This window comes from Cucurbitaria berberidis, assembly GCF_010015615.1.
Source record: "Cucurbitaria berberidis CBS 394.84 unplaced genomic scaffold K460scaffold_1, whole genome shotgun sequence".
NCBI classification, from domain to species: domain Eukaryota; kingdom Fungi; phylum Ascomycota; class Dothideomycetes; order Pleosporales; family Cucurbitariaceae; genus Cucurbitaria; species Cucurbitaria berberidis.
In genome coordinates this window covers 5,804,208-5,820,343 of record NW_024468935.1, presented here as the reverse complement: position 1 = coordinate 5,820,343, position 16,136 = coordinate 5,804,208, and the positions used below count along the sequence as shown (strand labels likewise).

Genomic DNA, 16,136 nt, shown 5'->3' with positions numbered 1-16,136 from the left:
TAGACGAAGACCTTCCGCTGTCTTCAGAAAAACCTAGGTATTCCCTCTCCGATGCCTGACTAAGCAATCCGTCCACGCAAAACATATAGTAAGTGGCCAAATCAAGCAATAAAACTATGCAACTACGGCCCAGCAGAAGTAAAACAAAAAGAAAAAACATACAACAGCGGGGATTCGCTAGTGGTCACCCACCTAACTACTAATCCGCCGGTATCCTGCTTAAGTACCGCTGAGCGAACGGGAAGCGCTGTTGTCAAGATCCTATGGTTGTATGTATTAATCATCTCCAGCCAATTCGGATATATAGACGTGCATAAGAGGTAAAATTCATCCCCAAGGATAAGTCTTTGGTCGATACACAGTAATCACTCCAGCTTGGCGATTCGGCTTCCTTTCCGACATCATCTTGCCGCTTAACCGTTATAGGAATAACGATCCATCATTGCCACGGGCGTACACGACAACGCGCGAATAGTCCAGGCCAACAATAGTTTATGCTGATGGATTGGGAACGCGAAGACCCGGATGCAGGTGGAGGCAGGGGGTACGTGTTGCGTCAAGATTGAGAAGCCAATCAGAAACAAACGCAAACGCCGCTGGTATTGACAAGAAAGACAAAGGGAATAGATGCTTTGCTGAATCCTAGCTCTTCATAGCAACATGTGTTGAATTAGAAGAAAGACGTGTTGGGAGGCGACAAGTAATATTCCGTACAAAGAAAGATTACAATGCCATTACGTAATGATCTCCGGGCTCCACAGCTCCCCGCATGCACCGACGTCGCAAGGTCTCTCTTCGCATTCGGGTTTTGGGACTGAACTGGGCCATAGTTAGAGTCCAAGTCATCGCGCGCAAAATGGCTTCAGCTTTTCTTCCTCTCATACTGACGACTTCGTGATTGCTGCTACACTACCTTGACCGACAGCGGTCCCTACCTTTCCTACGACACGCGAAAAGCCGCGCCCGGCGATGGCGACTTCCAACGACCACCGAAAAGTGACTAAGCGATCTTCAAATGCGTATGCCACGCTAGTTCCATTTTGAGAACATTCAATTGACATCAGGGAACAGCTGCTTGCGCTGCCGCAGACAGAAAATCAAATGCTCAGGCCAACAGCCGTGTTCGAATTGCGGCAGACGAAACTTGACATGCATCTTCGACGACAGAGACAACAAGATCTTAGTAACTCAAGGGTAAGAGCCAAGCAGCCTCACAATGAACGATAAGCCCTGACTGTGCTCAGATACCTTTCCGACCTACAAGCAAAACTTGCTAGATTAGAGCGAACCCCAGAGAACGTGCCAGGTGCGCCCGAAGCACGGCCGACAGAGAAAGAAGCGCCCAATCGTGCTGAAAGACGCGGCTCACCAGATGAGGAGGAACAAAGACAACCGGCGACGCGATCTAGTCCTAGTGGCACAAGAGAGAGTTCGCCGAGGAGTAGACAGGCGGATCCTGATGGAGGGAATCTGATGAACCCGATGCTCGAGGAGCCCTCCAAGTTCATGTTATCCTCGTCAGGAAGAACTTGTAAGTCTTGATCTCAGCTTTCTCATGAACAGCGACTGACGGACCTAGTTTACCTTGGCACCTCTTCGAATTGGTCATTTCATGGCCAAATCCTCAACCTGGTCCACGAGCATATTCATAAATCACCGCTGCCTGGCGCAGAACTGCTGTTTGATGGCTCAGCGTATGAGCTTCCGTGGGACGGAACTCGAAGTCTGCCGGATTCCAGCGCTCCCATCATTCCCAGCATCGACTATGCTATTTTCTTGATCAATGCTGTCAAGTTCCATTGCGCTCAGCTTGTGCATTTATTTGACGAAGACGAGTTCAACGCCAATTTGCATGCATTCTACTCCAATTCCGAAAGCGGTGCATGGAAAGGGAGTTTGTGGTATATCCATTTCCTACTAATCATTGCGTTCGGCAAATCATTTGTCCAACACAAGCATCAGCCACCGAGGCCACCTGGGGCCGACTTCTTCGTCCGAGCGCTTCAACTTCTTCCGGATACCAGTCGACTTTGTAGCGAACCAGTAACAGCCGTAGAAATCCTCTGCTGTATAGCGCTGTATTTTCAGTCACTCGATTCTCGCAACGCGGCATATGTTACCATTGGTCAGGCTATGCGTGTAGCATTGGCCCAGGGCATGCACACAGACATGCCAGTCGAAAATCTAGGACAACCACTTGTCCAGCGATGCCGGAAGATATGGTGGACAGTCTACATTCTCGATCGCCAAATGACAGCCTTGATGGGTCTGCCGCAGTCGATTCGAGACGATGACATTTCCTGCCAGCTTCCCAACTTCAACGGGTCGGCTCAGCGGGCGGCGGCACTCAATATGCAGATCAAACTAGCTCGCATATACGCGGATATTGCTAGAAGTACGTTGACACTGCATCTCTCTCTGCATCTCTTTGCTAATATGAATTTAATAATAGCCGTGTACGGCAACAAAGGCCGCCTTCGCAAGAAGTTTGTCGTCAGCATAAAGGTTGTTTTAGATGACCTGGTGTCGTTAGCAGAAGAGCTTCGGCAATCTTTTCCTTTGCATGCAGATGAGCGCTTTGGTGGCATCTCCAGAATGCCAGCGCATCTGCACTTGATGTATTACCAGGTAAGAATCATGGAGCCGGTTCTATGCGATCTGATAGCTTATCAAAACCTGTAGACAATCGTTGTTGTAACCAGGCCGCTGCTATTCTGCTGCTTGAGGAAAATCTTCGAATCTCCGCGAGAGGTACAGCCTCTAATTTCATCGAAGAAGATCCGATCATTACTCCACATGTCCTTGGAGGCTTCACAAAAGATCTTGAATATTCTTGAGGGCTTGCAGGACCAAGGACTCCTCGGTAAGTCGCTCGTTAGCGTCTTTGCGGGCTTTAAGCTGACATCGGCGTAGAGACATTTCTCCCATGGGACCTCGACTCACTCTTCGTATCAACGATGGTCCTCATACTTACCCGATTCGTTGACTTCAGTCTAATGGACAACCAGACCATTTGGTTAGATAAAGCATACACCTTTCTGGAAACCATGATAGCGAGCGGCAACCGTATCGCTGCGTTCCGCAACATCGAGCTCCGCAAGCTAGATGAGATGCTGACAGAGTACACCCTAAATCAAAATCGACCATCGACCGCGTCTCCATCCATGACTGGGCTGGGCCCAACAATGCGGCGTACACTATCATTCCCAGAAGGTTACCACTCCACAGCCGACCTGCTTCACGGAGAAGACGCGATGGCCCCGCCCTATAATGGGATAAGCGACGAAGGTAGTGGCTTTGGGGATGACTTGACGGCCGAGCAGATTCTTGCCGTTGCTGAGTCCATGGACATTGAAGGGTCAGATTGGCTTTCTTTTGCGACATTAGACAACTACCAAATGGTGGATCCGCAGATGTAGTGAAATTTGTTAAAACGACGGAAGGAACATTTAATTATTCGAGAAACGATCTAATCGAGGCGCTATGACTACTATGTAACTCTATGTAATCGATTATATCTTTGCCTTCACTGGCTCCTCAGCTTGTATGTCGCGAAGCTCCCGTACATCGCCTATCCGCCAGCTAACATCATCATCGAAGCTCTCACCCTTTGGCTTGGGCTTCGGCACCCTCCAGCGCCATCTCGAGATGCTTTGCTTGCCGTCAGCCTCGTTGAGTAGATTGTCCACCCATCGCCCAACAATCGGGAACATTTTGAAGCCATGGCCAGAGTCTCCAGAGAGTACCAGCACTGAAGAAGACGTCTCTGGCACATAGTCGACTACGAAGTCTGAATCAGCGGTATCCGCAAACCAGCAGATGAACTTGTCTACTAGCGGTCGGTCGGCGAGGTATGGCAGAGTTTGGCGGAGAAGCTCGCGCATCTTCCTCTCGTCTTCCTTCGGCACGAAGCGGAGCACGTTCTCAGGCGCCTCCGAGACCCCGGTTGCAGGGTTGGTGTTGATGTAGCCGCCACCCATAGGGCAGATCTTCAGCAGGTTTGTCTTCGGATCCGGCTCGAAGAAGAATCCAAGGTCGCGAGCGTACGTGACAGGGATGCCCCGAAGTGCCGCCGTCTCCTCATCGGTAAGACGGACGTGTGCGACCGACCAGGACTTTGCAGATACCTCCGTTCCCAGCTCAGGCACGATCTTGTGGGCTGCTGCACCAACGGCAACTACCACGAGCTTCGCGGCGTGAAATCGCCCGGCTTTGGTCCTGACACCAATGCTCTTCTTGCTCTGGCCCGTGCCCTCGTACACGATCTTCTCAATCGCACCAACCTTCTCTCCAAGGAAGAACCTAACACCGTTCTTCCTCGCCTCTCTGTGCACGCCCCGCAGCGCATTTGCTGAATGTACGTAGCCATCATACTTGCATACGTAGCCCTTCCAGCCGGGCAGCTCACCAGTGAACTGCCAAGCGCCCGCGATGTTGCGAATGTCGTCAGGGCCAGAAATGGTATGCAGGAAGGGGGCGATTTCTGGGTGTTTAGCTGCGGCGGCTTGGAAACGGTGCATTGTATCAGCGGCCTTTTGGGGAGCAGCGCCAGATACGCAGTTTAGAAAGCCCACGCGGTGGAAGTAAGGTGCAAAGCGTGGACTTTTCCAGGCGTTTGTTGCTTCCTGTGGAATTCTAGGTTAGCCATGAAGCCTCTCAGAGCTCATGGAATGAAGATTACTCACAACTGCCAGGTCTGTGTAGAAGCCATCCTCGTACTCAGCTCGCATGATCTTGTTCAGATCGTTTGCGGCCGACCATCGCGATGGAATCTCCTCATCTCGCTCGAATACTGTGATGTTGGTGTAACCCTTGTTCGAGAGCTCCAGAGCAGTGGAAAGGCCAAAGGCTCCACCGCCAATGATGGCAATTGGATCGCTTTTCGAGATACCCATGGTGGCAGATGTGGCACAGGCTATGGTGGTGGTGGTAGGGGCTCGGTGAGACAGAATGCTGTACCTCGCTAGACGGCGCCGGGGAGTATTTACGGTTTGAGTTCAAACAACCCCACAGCAGCTCTCCGCGTCGATATCGTCAAGGTCCAAATGCGCATCATGCCATCCATCCAACGGGACACTGCCCGGTGGCCTTGATCGTAGTCCCAATTCCGAAGCGTTATCGGAACATCGGAATACCCCACTGCAGGCGTCACGAGGAAGATCTTCTAGAGCTTCTATCGATAAGCTAGCCAAGTGCCGCATTCGACGCCGATTGGGTCGTTGTTCTCGATATCCAACGCCGGCAGACGAACCGACTGTCAATTCGGAGTGCTGGCGAACCATTCGTTCAGGCTTGCCTGTTCTGGCATGGCGGACCACTACATTGTGCTCTATCCGTCGACTACCGCGGTGGCCGAAGCAAAGCGTGCTTCAACTTCCCTGGCTTCGACGCCCCAACGGATGCACTGCGAGAGAACGATGACTCAATGGGCCGAATGGTGCAGTTCAGACGACTTCGGAGGATATGAGACTGCCTAGATCGTCGCGCAGTCGTCTCGAGTACCAGGCATGCCGGCGCTAGCACTTGGACGCCAAACACTCGCGTCGCGTCTTCCAGTCCTCGAATACGTGCGACATGACGCAGCAGCAACTTCAATCGAACATTGTCAATGGAGACTGGAGAGGTAGCAAGCTACCAGGCATACTGGCAGGAGACGTTGCTGCTGCCGCCATCTCCGCAACAGCTATCAGTCCCCTGATCACAGCTATTGATAGGTTAGTGCGGCAGATATAAGGAATATAGACGTGAAGACTGACAAGTTCAATCCAGAGCTGTGGTCGAAAATGCTGCCTCGAGCTCTCGCCCTCTCCTATCGACACTGAAGTCTCACGTCATCTGTTCTTTCCGCCATCCGCGCCAATTCTTTGCAGCGAAGCCCTTCTTCTATGTCTGGACACTGTACGCGGCGACTTACACCACTGCCAATGGAGTCGAAAGTGTGGCTAAAGAAATCACAACGAAAGCAGACCAAGTCCTGGTCAGCACCGTCACATTTCTTGCAACGTGTGCTGTGAATGTGCCTTTGGGAGTGTGGAAGGACGTTCGCTTCGTGCAGCTCTATGGACGGCCTACAACCCCCAAAGCCGCGCTCAATACACCTCTACAGAAAGGAGCAACAGCGTCTGCAACAGCGCCCTCTCCCGTTCCAACGGCGAGATTTCCACGAATAGTTGGCGCTACCTTCCTCTTCCGCGACGCCATTACCATCTTCGGCTCCATCAATCTACCACCAATGTTGACATCCTCGATACCGGATTCTATATTCTCAAGTCCAGCGATCAAGATGGCTGCAATGCAGATATTCACCCCAGTGCTCTCGCAGGTCTTTGCTACGCCGATACATTTACTCGGTCTGGATCTCTACAGCAACCCACACAGCTCCAGTGCGGAGCGCATGTCGAGGATGAGGAGGAGTTTGGGGCCTACAACCGCGATGAGATGTTCTAGAATTATTCCAGCTTTTGGAGTCGGATTGGTCTTGAACACTGGTTTGCGAGACTACTTCCATGGAAAAGTGGGGGCAGCAGCCACGAACTGAAGGGAGCATTTGGTGGCGTCTTGATGCATATCATAATTGGATGGGGCGCAAACTGCGACAAAAAGATATCATTGCATTTCACGGCGTTTTGAGTAGAAGTGCATACAACTTCGAAATTTGATATTTCCGTCACACAACGGCTACATGCGTGCCTCCTGACCAACACCCGAACACGTAGCTCCTTACGATAGGTTTTCAGATATTCAATATACCAAGCTTATATCCGACTGGATGCAAGCAAAGTCCGATATCGTAGCTCGCGTAGCCCGATCTAAAGCGCCACTGCATGTGTTCACCGCGCATTAGCGACCTTCTAGAAGGAGGCCTAGATAGGTCGTTATTGGGTAATTGATTCGGTTCTTAGGCTCGGTTTTGCTTATCGTTTGACCTCATGATGTGGTAACGGCCATGGCTAGGCGTCTCAGACCCGAAGTAGCTCTGTTATGCGACTCGGTAAGCCACCCGTCGTACGGAAGATGGATGCGAACGTCACGAGGAAATGATGCCCCACGTTATCAATCGAAAGCGGGGTCATGGACTACTGGATAGAGGCGAGAGAAAGATAAAGATATTTATTTGGGGGGTAGAGTGTGAGCCTGGGACAAATACACTTGAACTGATCATTCCTTCACTTCCGGTATACTACTACACTACCACTTTGTATTGCCATCCAGCAGTTCTCACATTTGATTATCACAATATTCAGAGCAAACATGCTTCAACCACGGTTTGGAGGACCGACTCTACGATGCGTGGCAAATGGAAAGGGGGTCGTTGGTCTCAAGACATTTGAAGCCCGATGGAGTTCAACATTCGCAGAGCCACGAGGAAAATCTGGAGTTGCACATTCACCAGCACCATCGCAATCACTCGCACACGCCCCTCTTTCTGCTATGCCCACTAGCATGCTACTTCGCTCCCTCTTCGTGGCAACAATATCCTCCAACAAATTCCTTCTTATCCCTTCACTTCACCTCCTTGACTTCCTCTCAAAGCCAGACCGGACCTACCTGTTCAACATCGATCGAAACCCCGTGTTGAAAGCACTTCTGAAGCGAACACTGTACAACCAGTTCTGCGCAGGAGAGACAGAGACCGAAACAAAAGCATGTGTCAAAGAGCTGAAGGATCTCGGATTCAAGGGTGTGATCCTGACCTACGCAAAAGAAATGGTCTTCGATCACAAGTCCAAGTCATCGAACCACCACACTTCGGATAAATTCTTCGAAAAGGAGTGTGCAGTAACAAAGGATTGCGATATTGAGGCGTGGCGAGTAGGGACTCTGGGAACCGCCGATTTGATCTGTGAAGGCGATATCCTTGCTTTGAAGTAAGTCAAATTTGACGCTCATCCCCCTGATCATCTTACTAACCTTGCTATAGGACAACCGGAGGTGGCCCAGCTGTTTCAGAGGCTTTCAGTAGAGGCGAACTTCCACCCCAACAGATGCTCGATGCCTTGGACGAAATCGCCGTGAAGTGCAAAAAGAATGGCATTCAAATCATCGTTGATGCCGAATCTCAGCACTGGCAAAAGGGCATCGGCCGCACCACCCTCGAGCTCATGCGCAAGTTTAACACGGACGGAAAAGCCGTCATCTACAACACCTACCAAGCATACCTGAAGAGCACCCCCTCAGTCCTCGCCCAGCACATGGCCGAGGCAGAGAAAGACGGCTTCACACTTGGTCTGAAGCTCGTTCGTGGCGCATACATCCTCTCAGACGACCGGTCCCTGATCCACGACACAAAAGAAGACACAGACAACGCCTACAACGGCATTGCACAAGGCGCCCTCCGCCAGCAGATTGGCGAATTTGGCGGCTCAGAACCCAATGCCCGCCCCTTCCCATCTGTCAATCTCTTCCTCGCCAGCCACAACCGCGATTCAGTTCTTTCAGCAAACAAACTGCACCGACAGCGTGTGCAGGCAGGCCTTCCCACCGTCCCCATTGCTTTTGGCCAGCTGCACGGTATGTCGGATGAGGTTAGCTTTTCGTTGCTAGCAGAGAAGACTGAGAATGACTCTCCGCCTGAGGTGTTCAAGTGCTCGACGTGGGGTAGCATGGGTGAGTGCGTGGGCTATTTGCTGCGACGCGCGGTGGAGAACCGCGATGCAGTATTGAGGACGAAAGATGAATTTGCGGCGCTGAGAGCTGAGGCAAGGAGACGATTCTTCTCCGTGTAGTGGTTCTTTCTTCTTCTTCACTTCTTCATCAGATTTCAACGCATGGGTGCGAGTTATGGGGTACGAATTATGCATTTGCATGAGCACATGAACTTTAAGGTTCTTGATGGGTAGCATTGTAATCGAGAGTTCATCTTCAGAAGAGTCGATTAAAATTAATGCAATCTGATAAAGATGCTTTATCATCGCTATCATTCAATAGATATGATCCGCAGACCATGTTCAAAAGAGTCGTGAATACACATATTGAGCAAAGATTGTCCATCAGTGATAAGACTTGAAGGTGCGTTTGTAACCGCATCTCGCATGAGAGTCGACGGCTAGAATCGGTGCCAATGGTCGCCATGTTGGTTGACGTTGAGATGGCTGGTGGATGGTTGCAGGCGGATCTGCAGGCGGATCTAGGCTCCGTAGTCGGGGTTACCGGTAGTACGCTCCAATCAGAAGGAAGCTGAACCGGACGTTCTCCCGAGACCACCACAGCTAGCGACGCAATGTGACGCACGCCCAACACAGGACGATAACAGAAGAATCCCATACGCGTCTTTTGGGATATTCCGACAACGTCGTACTACTCGATTCTAAACGCAACAATGTCTGGCCAAACTCTATGCATCCTGGGTTGCGGTACGTCACTTCCATCTTGATATAAAGGAATTTTGGCTCTAACAGCTGAACCAGGTAACCTTGGGACCCCCATTCTGAAGAGCCTGATCAACGCGTCTGGCGACTCTCAAGCAGCGAACTTCAACAAGTACATCGCCTGCGTGCACAGCGAGAAGTCAGAGAAAAGACTGAGCGAGCTCTTTTCCGACCACACATCGTCTGGAAAGCTGTCCATTTCAAGAGGCAACAATGTCAAAGCCGCACAAGAGTCCGACATCATAATCCTCGGCGTGGACCCCTCAGATGTCGAAGCCACACTAAAGCAAGACGGCCTTGCGCAAGCCCTCAAGGGAAAGCTACTCATCAGCGTCGCGGCCGGCTGGTCACGTGAGAATATTGAGAAGCTCGTCTCCGCTGGCGGTGCATCAAACGAGTCGGAAAGAACATGGGTCCTACGCACCCTTCCCAACGTCGCAGCGCAAGTCTCCCAGTCCCTCACTGCGATTGAAGACCCCGCCGACGGCTTTCCCGCCAAGTACATGGAAATCGCAGACGCCATCTTCAGCCAAGTAGGCAAAGCAGTGCACATTGCCCCGCGTTTGATGAACGCGACGACAGCAGTTGGCGGCTCAACGCCTGCTTTCTGGGCCATCATCTGCGACGCGTTCATTGATGCGGCGGTTGCTGTGGGTCTGCCCCGAGATATCGCACAAGCCCAGATTTACCAGAGCATGCGGGGTACTGCGGAGATGCTACAGAGTGGTATTCACCCGGGTATCTTGAGAGATCAGGGAACTAGCCCTGAGGGGTGCACGATTGGCGGTATCATGGTACTCGAGGAGGAAGGTGTGCGGGGTGGGCTTGGGAAGGCGCTCAGGGAGGCTGTGACGATTGCGCGGGCGATGGGGAGTGGGAAGGAGGATTTGCATGTCAATGATACGAGGCAGTTGTAGAGAGGTTGTTTGCTTGAACATGGATTAGGTGTCCAGGAAGAAACTAGGCTCACAATCATATGCCCGGTTCTTGAATGCCTGTGGAGGGTGCTGGTGAACCATATCGTGAAGAAACCTTGGCCACAACGGGAGGGCTGAGAGGAGAAGAATTCGGAAAGCTCACCCAGAGAGCACTCAGTAAATGGTGTGGTGTATGCAATAATAACTACTAGTACTGATACTCAACTTTGGAGAAGAAGAAGTTTCAAAGCTCACCCTGAGCTCCCAGTCAGTCGTAGAGGTGATGTGCAAACTGAATGACTAGAACTGGACCATCTTTACTCAACTAATAGCAGTTTCCGGGCGCTTGCATATACGTATAGCCGATTCGTGGCTTTCGTACCATGAACCACGGTTCGCATCTACGCTCCAACAACATGAAACTTTACTGACCACACAACTTCAATTCCTATGATACCTTTCAAACCAGATCACGCATACCACGCAAATATGAACCCGCCGCCTCCGTTATATACCGAGTACGAAGCAAACTTGCGAGATAGGGAGCCGAAAGCTGTTTTGCTGCACCGCTTCTTGATCGACAATTTGGCCTTTTCCCACAATGTTGATCCAAAAGCGCTTCGCACCACAATATCCACCACACCAATCGCCTCAACAAATGCAGCTGCGGCCACAGTCTCGTCCATTCTTTCTCAACACGAACAAGCCAGCATCCTACGGCTTGCTACAATCGTCGCCCAAACCTACCGCCAAATTGAGCGACAGCAGATCAGCTGCATTCGTAACGAAGACCTTCTATACATCTACAAAAGTGTACATGTTCCAGCGACGAATATCGAAATTAACCCTAACTTTATGCTCTCCATCCTGAGAGATTACCTAAAACGTCGCAACGACCCCTCAAAGCAGTCTCGAACAAGACACGGAGAAAAGCATATCCGATTGCGCCGTCCGATCTCGTGGCCTTCTTGGTGGGATCAACACAACATGGAGAAGTCTTTCATTTCGGATGACGTACTGATCGGTCGGATTGCGCCCAACGAAGAAATCCGGCTCTTGATCGGATCAGCGATAGCGCGCGGGGGAAATGATTACTTGTGGTCTTGGTCAAATGTCTCGAGAATCAAAAGGGATTTGTACTGGAGTCAAAGCATTCAGTTCTCAATCAAATCGATGATCATGTCTACGGGGGATGGATTGTTTTCACTTTGGTTGAACGACTCGACAGTTCTAAGGAGGTTCTGGCACAATGGACAAGATTATCACTAGTAACCGAGAACTCTAGATCAAGGGACAGAAGAATTAGATTTTCGATGTTCTCTAGCGAGTATCCCGCTGAACACGTTTTGAGGAGCACTACGTGCAAACAGAGGCAGTGCTCTCTGGGAAGCGACTACACCACGAGCGGTATAACCGTGGAGCTCGTGGAGAGTGCATACATATAGAAGCTGTGATCGACTGCAACAGCCTATGAAGATGTTATGAAGGGGTCAGCTTCAGAGAAACTTGGATGCCGTATCTGTTAAACCTCATCTGTCTAACTATGGGATGAGAAATTTTGGGAGTGATTGCAAATGACTAACACATCCTCATACTTGACTATGTAAAGAGCATGCAAATTATTGATGTGCGTGCGTCTTAAGGCACCGGCTATTCAGTACAGTAAGTGTACGTGTGAGTATCTGCGAAACAAAGCGCCTAGTGTCTAAACAACTGCGATGGAAATTATGAGTGATTAACTGGTAATGGTCATCCGCGCTGCTGAGGTGTTCCTGCCATCATTATTGCATAGTTCCTTTTCCTTCGGAGTAGGTGCTTGTGATTCGTGGCAACTTAGCTATGTACATCATCATGTCCCGTTTGTCGTGCCTCTTCCTTTCCTTGGCACCCATGGCAAACTTCACACCTCTCGGACCATCCTGTAGGTTTCCATGGGTTGCAGAATTGGTTCTGGCGGGGGTGATTCTGTGCATTCTGATATGGGCATGCTCGGCATCTTGACTGGCCCCCGTGTGCCTTCAATATACTGTGCTGAAGCCATGCTCTCTGTGCTGTCTGGCTGTACTATGGTGACTGCCTGTTTGCCTAAAATAGCTCTTTCTTGACACTTCAAAAGGCCACATGCAAACGCATGCTGAAGTACCTATTGATTCCGTGAAAGCCCTCTAGGCTTTCCCCAAATTGAGCCCGTGGAAACTTCCAGTACTCACGTGGTAGAGCGGCCGTGCTCCTGTCGCGGCTTCCCTCACAACGTGAGAGCATCCAAACAACGCTTAGCGATCTACTCACCCCACCTCACTCAACTGCCACCTCTTACCTTCAGACTCGTTGCCCGCTCGTTCGCCAACTCTTCTTCGCTACAAGTCGCATCCGCAGTGTGACCATGGCTCGCCCGAAGCGCTCCAAGGCTCCGGCGCCCATGCCATATCACTGCGGTATGTGCAATCAGTCTTTCAACACGCGAGGCGAGCTTGACCAGCATGCAGCCGATCATGCTGACAACACTCCTGCAACTTTGACCTGCCCATGGTGCCCGTGGTCTTTCCCCGACTCTCTGGCTCTAGAACAGCATCAGATCGTCTCTGGGCATCAGTCTGCGCAGTTTGCGTGCGACACATGTGGCGATACCATGGTTTCGCAGCAAGGCCTCAACAAACATCTGAATCAATCTACAGGGTGCCAGAAGGCCTCCAGTATACTTCCAGCAGCCCAGGCATCGAATGGGGCATCCCACGAACCGACCTTGACGTCGACCACGGCCATCACCTGCGATAGGTGCCCGAGAACCTTCAGGACCCAGCGAGAGTACAACGCTCATCGTAAATTCCCGGATGGCGACTGTGCCGACCACAAGAAGCGAACGCCGCCTAGGAACAAGAAGCGATCGGGGCCAGCAGGCTGCGTTGACCTGGTTCAACCTCACCAAACGGTGAACGGCGCCTTGGGGTATCATGATGCTTCAGACACGCCGGATGACCTGAGCGAAGACAATGAATATTGCCATGAATGCAAAACCGCCTTTAAAAGCAAAGCTGGCTACAACGCGCATGCCTTGCGATGTACCTCTCAGACGATGTCGAACGGAAGGCCCTCGAGTAGCCCGAAGATATCCCAGGTAGCCGCACAGTACGATGATGGCCTACAGCCTACCCTAACACCGGTACGAAAGCAAAGTCTGGATGCGAAATTACCGGCAGCGCCCGCTATTCCCTCCTTCCGCTGCATCGTTCAAGAGTGCGGGAAGGCTTTCAGATCGGAGCCCGGGCTCAAAGCTCATCAGGCTGACGTCCACGGCTTGGGAGGCAAAGCACTGGATCTTCAAGGCAGCCAGTCTTTCATGATGAATCAGCGCGTACGCGAGCAGCTGAAAGTGAAAGGCCTACTTCGAGATTCTCCTCGCGGTCGCAGTCGAGGTCGTGGACAGGGTGGCCGAATAGCTCCTATCCCGCCTCCTAGACCATTCCCTGCGCCAACCCCCGCACAAATTCCAATTCCAATGCCGACCGGTATGAGTATGGGTGGTGAAGATGATATAAAGCAGGCCAAGTACATCCAGGGTAAGATTGGGCGACTCCGTATTCAGTCCGACATCTTCATCCACAACAACGGAAAGATGACCGTCTGTGGTATCGACTGGACTCGTATCGCTGTCTCCAACCAGAACAATGCTATTACCTCGTTGGACGGCATGTGCAGCCTCCCTAAGAGCGTGCAGGGCGAAGAATATCTCCTTCCACCGACAGCCTTCAAGGACGAATACAAAGTGGCTTACCCGGTTACCGACTTCAAACATTCCCCCGACCGCGATTCTTCGAAGCCCGGTCTCGGTGTCATCGCCCTGTCATGCGGCAAGATCCTGCTCGCTGATGGCCGTCAGGAAGTCGTCAAAATCGCGGCAGTCGATCTAGTCACCAGCCGCATTCTCATGAACCACCTGGTCTGCACTGATCCGTACGCAAAAGTCGCGAACTGGCGCTCTTCGGTGACTGGGCTATCCGGCTGGGATGATATGGAGGGAGCGCGAAAGGCCGGTTACAAGATCTTCAAGGGTTGGTCTAGCGCTCGTTCCGCACTGTGGAAGTTCGTGGACAAAGAGACTATCGTTGTCGGGCACAACTTGCGGTCCGACCTTGATGTGCTGCGCATGATTCATGGTCGCGCTGTCGATATCGCCATTGTGGTTGAGAAGGCTGCTAAAGGTCCGCTGTCGAAGCCGCAGTTGAGTCTGGATAGTATCTGTCGCACTTACCTGAGCCGGCAACTGGTTATCGACCCACAGTACGGCCGCGACTTTCTTATGAACGCATTCGCCGCGCGCGAATTCGGCCTGTGGGCTATCAAGAATCCGGAGATCCTCGCGAAGGATGCGAAACAGAAAAGCTTGGACTACCAGCGGGTTATCCAAAAGCCAGTTACTACTGCTTGAAAACTGTTTGAAGGCTTGAAGGCTTGAAGAGAGATGGATATGGTGGATGTGATGGACTTGGACTAGGACGAAAATGGGTGAATATGGAGAAAGACTGCGATGTGCATGTACACGATACTTGAAGGAGATGATCTAGGCTTACGACGAAGGGAGGTAACGATGTCGAAAGCCCTACAGCTTTGTCTCAGCATTTTCAAGCTGTTGGGTGTTGCACAGACTCTTCAAGCTAACTGTCTTAGAATGAGAGGGTCCATCACGTGTACTCCGCTTAGTAATTAATTATCCCCCTTCTTTTTGCTCTCCTCCTGCTCCTTCTCCACAACATCAACGACAAATGCGCCTCCTAGTAAAATCGCCGGCTCCTCAACTCGATGATGTTCATAACTGAGCGTGCCCACACCTCCTGCCTCCAGAATCAAACTAGGATTGTCCTCGAGATTCTTGCCCACCCACCTCGCCGCAAAGGCGCGAAGAATATGCCCATGTGCAACAATAAGCACATCATTCGGCACCCCCTGCTTCCCCCTCCAGCCCGCGTCCTTCCCAAACTTCCCCTCGTGATATTTCGCGCGTATCTCAGCGATCAGCGCATCGAGGCGCGCGGATACATCTTCAGGCGATTCGCCGCCTTCACATCCGTCGCGCCATATGTCCCAGTCTGCACTAAGACCGCGCGCTGCTCGCTCTCTGCGGATATCAGGCGTGATTTTGCCCTCGTAGTTGCCGTAGTCCCATTCGCGTATTGCTTCTGTGACTTCAATCTTCGCGTTGGTGCGTATGTCTAGGGCGTTGGAGCTGGCGTCCGAATCGGAGGAGTTGGATTGGTGGTGCCATGGATATCTATCGCGACAGCCTAGGTGGAGGAGTTCGAGCGTCTTTTGTGCGCGTTTACGAGGACTGACGTATCTACGTGGGCCCCAGGTTTGTGATTAGCCCTCTTTTCTTATATCAATTTGCCCCTACTCCCTTCTCCTTCTTCACACTTCATGGTTTACGTATGGAACTGTGGTGTGGACGTACATATGCGCCAGATTCCCCGGGACAATCAATCGATCATCACCCACGAGCGCCTTGCCCGTCGCCCTTATGCGCTTCTCGCCATTCGCTGTGAGTGGTATGTCGGTCGTTCCCGTATGTCGGCCATCAAGCGACCATTCTGTTTCGCCGTGGCGGACGATGAAGACACGGGGATCGGGCATGTTTGTTATAAGTTATCACAGCTACGCGCTATGCCACGAACAGTCGGCTTGGAATGTGGTGTAATTGCGCGGGTAAGACGAAATGTGATTTCGCGAATAACAAGGTGCAATTATTGCGAAGCGGGAAGAGAGAAGTTGGAGGAAAAGACGCGAATTGGAAAGTTGCGGAGTTTTCAGAAATATATTGTTATGATGACGTTGGTTAGTAGACGAGACGGTTAAGTAA

At 51.5% G+C, this 16,136-nt stretch overlaps 7 protein-coding genes across 7 annotated transcripts; 5 read left to right on the top strand and 2 right to left on the bottom strand.

Moving 5' to 3' along the window:
• Positions 1–969: 969 nt before the first annotated feature.
• On the top strand, positions 970–3,419 carry K460DRAFT_401689 (Zn(II)2Cys6 transcription factor; the record flags this gene model as incomplete). The annotated part of the gene is made up of 7 exons (XM_040936444.1): positions 970–1,019; positions 1,072–1,194; positions 1,245–1,531; positions 1,580–2,395; positions 2,453–2,628; positions 2,683–2,863; positions 2,914–3,419. The coding sequence occupies 7 exons, from the start codon at positions 970–972 to the stop codon at positions 3,417–3,419; spliced, it is 2,139 nt and encodes a 712-aa protein (XP_040794234.1).
• A 93-nt stretch (positions 3,420–3,512) lies between these two features.
• On the bottom strand, positions 3,513–4,895 carry K460DRAFT_271283 (FAD dependent oxidoreductase; the record flags this gene model as incomplete). Its single annotated transcript, XM_040927710.1, has 2 exons — positions 3,513–4,625; positions 4,686–4,895. 2 exons carry the CDS (start codon positions 4,893–4,895, stop codon positions 3,513–3,515), a joined length of 1,323 nt encoding a protein of 440 aa, XP_040794233.1.
• A 349-nt stretch (positions 4,896–5,244) lies between these two features.
• K460DRAFT_391902 (uncharacterized protein) lies at positions 5,245–6,785 on the top strand. Its single transcript, XM_040935854.1, has 2 exons — positions 5,245–5,714; positions 5,770–6,785. The coding sequence occupies exons 1-2, from the start codon at positions 5,575–5,577 to the stop codon at positions 6,536–6,538; spliced, it is 909 nt and encodes a 302-aa protein (XP_040794232.1). The 5' UTR covers positions 5,245–5,574; the 3' UTR covers positions 6,539–6,785.
• Positions 6,786–7,431: 646 nt separating this feature from the next.
• Positions 7,432–10,541, top strand: K460DRAFT_298926 (pyrroline-5-carboxylate reductase; the record flags this gene model as incomplete). Its single annotated transcript, XM_040929780.1, has 3 exons — positions 7,432–7,868; positions 7,922–8,607; positions 9,408–10,541. 3 exons carry the CDS (start codon positions 7,432–7,434, stop codon positions 10,283–10,285), a joined length of 2,001 nt encoding a protein of 666 aa, XP_040794231.1. The 3' UTR covers positions 10,286–10,541.
• Positions 10,542–10,774: 233 nt separating this feature from the next.
• On the top strand, positions 10,775–11,554 carry K460DRAFT_401684 (uncharacterized protein; the record flags this gene model as incomplete). The annotated part of the gene is made up of 1 exon (XM_040936443.1): positions 10,775–11,554. One exon carries the CDS (start codon positions 10,775–10,777, stop codon positions 11,552–11,554), a length of 780 nt encoding a protein of 259 aa, XP_040794230.1.
• A 1,150-nt stretch (positions 11,555–12,704) lies between these two features.
• On the top strand, positions 12,705–14,711 carry K460DRAFT_324763 (uncharacterized protein; the record flags this gene model as incomplete). The annotated part of the gene is made up of 2 exons (XM_040930579.1): positions 12,705–13,686; positions 13,723–14,711. The coding sequence occupies 2 exons, from the start codon at positions 12,705–12,707 to the stop codon at positions 14,709–14,711; spliced, it is 1,971 nt and encodes a 656-aa protein (XP_040794229.1).
• Positions 14,712–15,001: 290 nt separating this feature from the next.
• Positions 15,002–15,910, bottom strand: K460DRAFT_267211 (phosphoglycerate mutase family protein; the record flags this gene model as incomplete). Its single annotated transcript, XM_040927522.1, has 2 exons — positions 15,002–15,617; positions 15,732–15,910. Coding segments are annotated over 2 exons (795 nt in total), but the record flags the coding sequence as incomplete, so codon positions are not given.
• Between the last annotated feature and the right edge of the window lie 226 nt (positions 15,911–16,136).

Bases quoted from the DNA above. Each gene is read 5' to 3' on its own strand.
- K460DRAFT_391902 (XM_040935854.1), top strand. From the start codon at position 5,575: ATGACGCAGCAGCAACTTCAATCGAACATTGTCAATGGAGACTGGAGA. The intron at 5,715-5,769 runs GTTAGTGCGGCA...AGTTCAATCCAG, and splicing joins CTGATCACAGCTATTGATAG to AGCTGTGGTCGAAAATGCTG.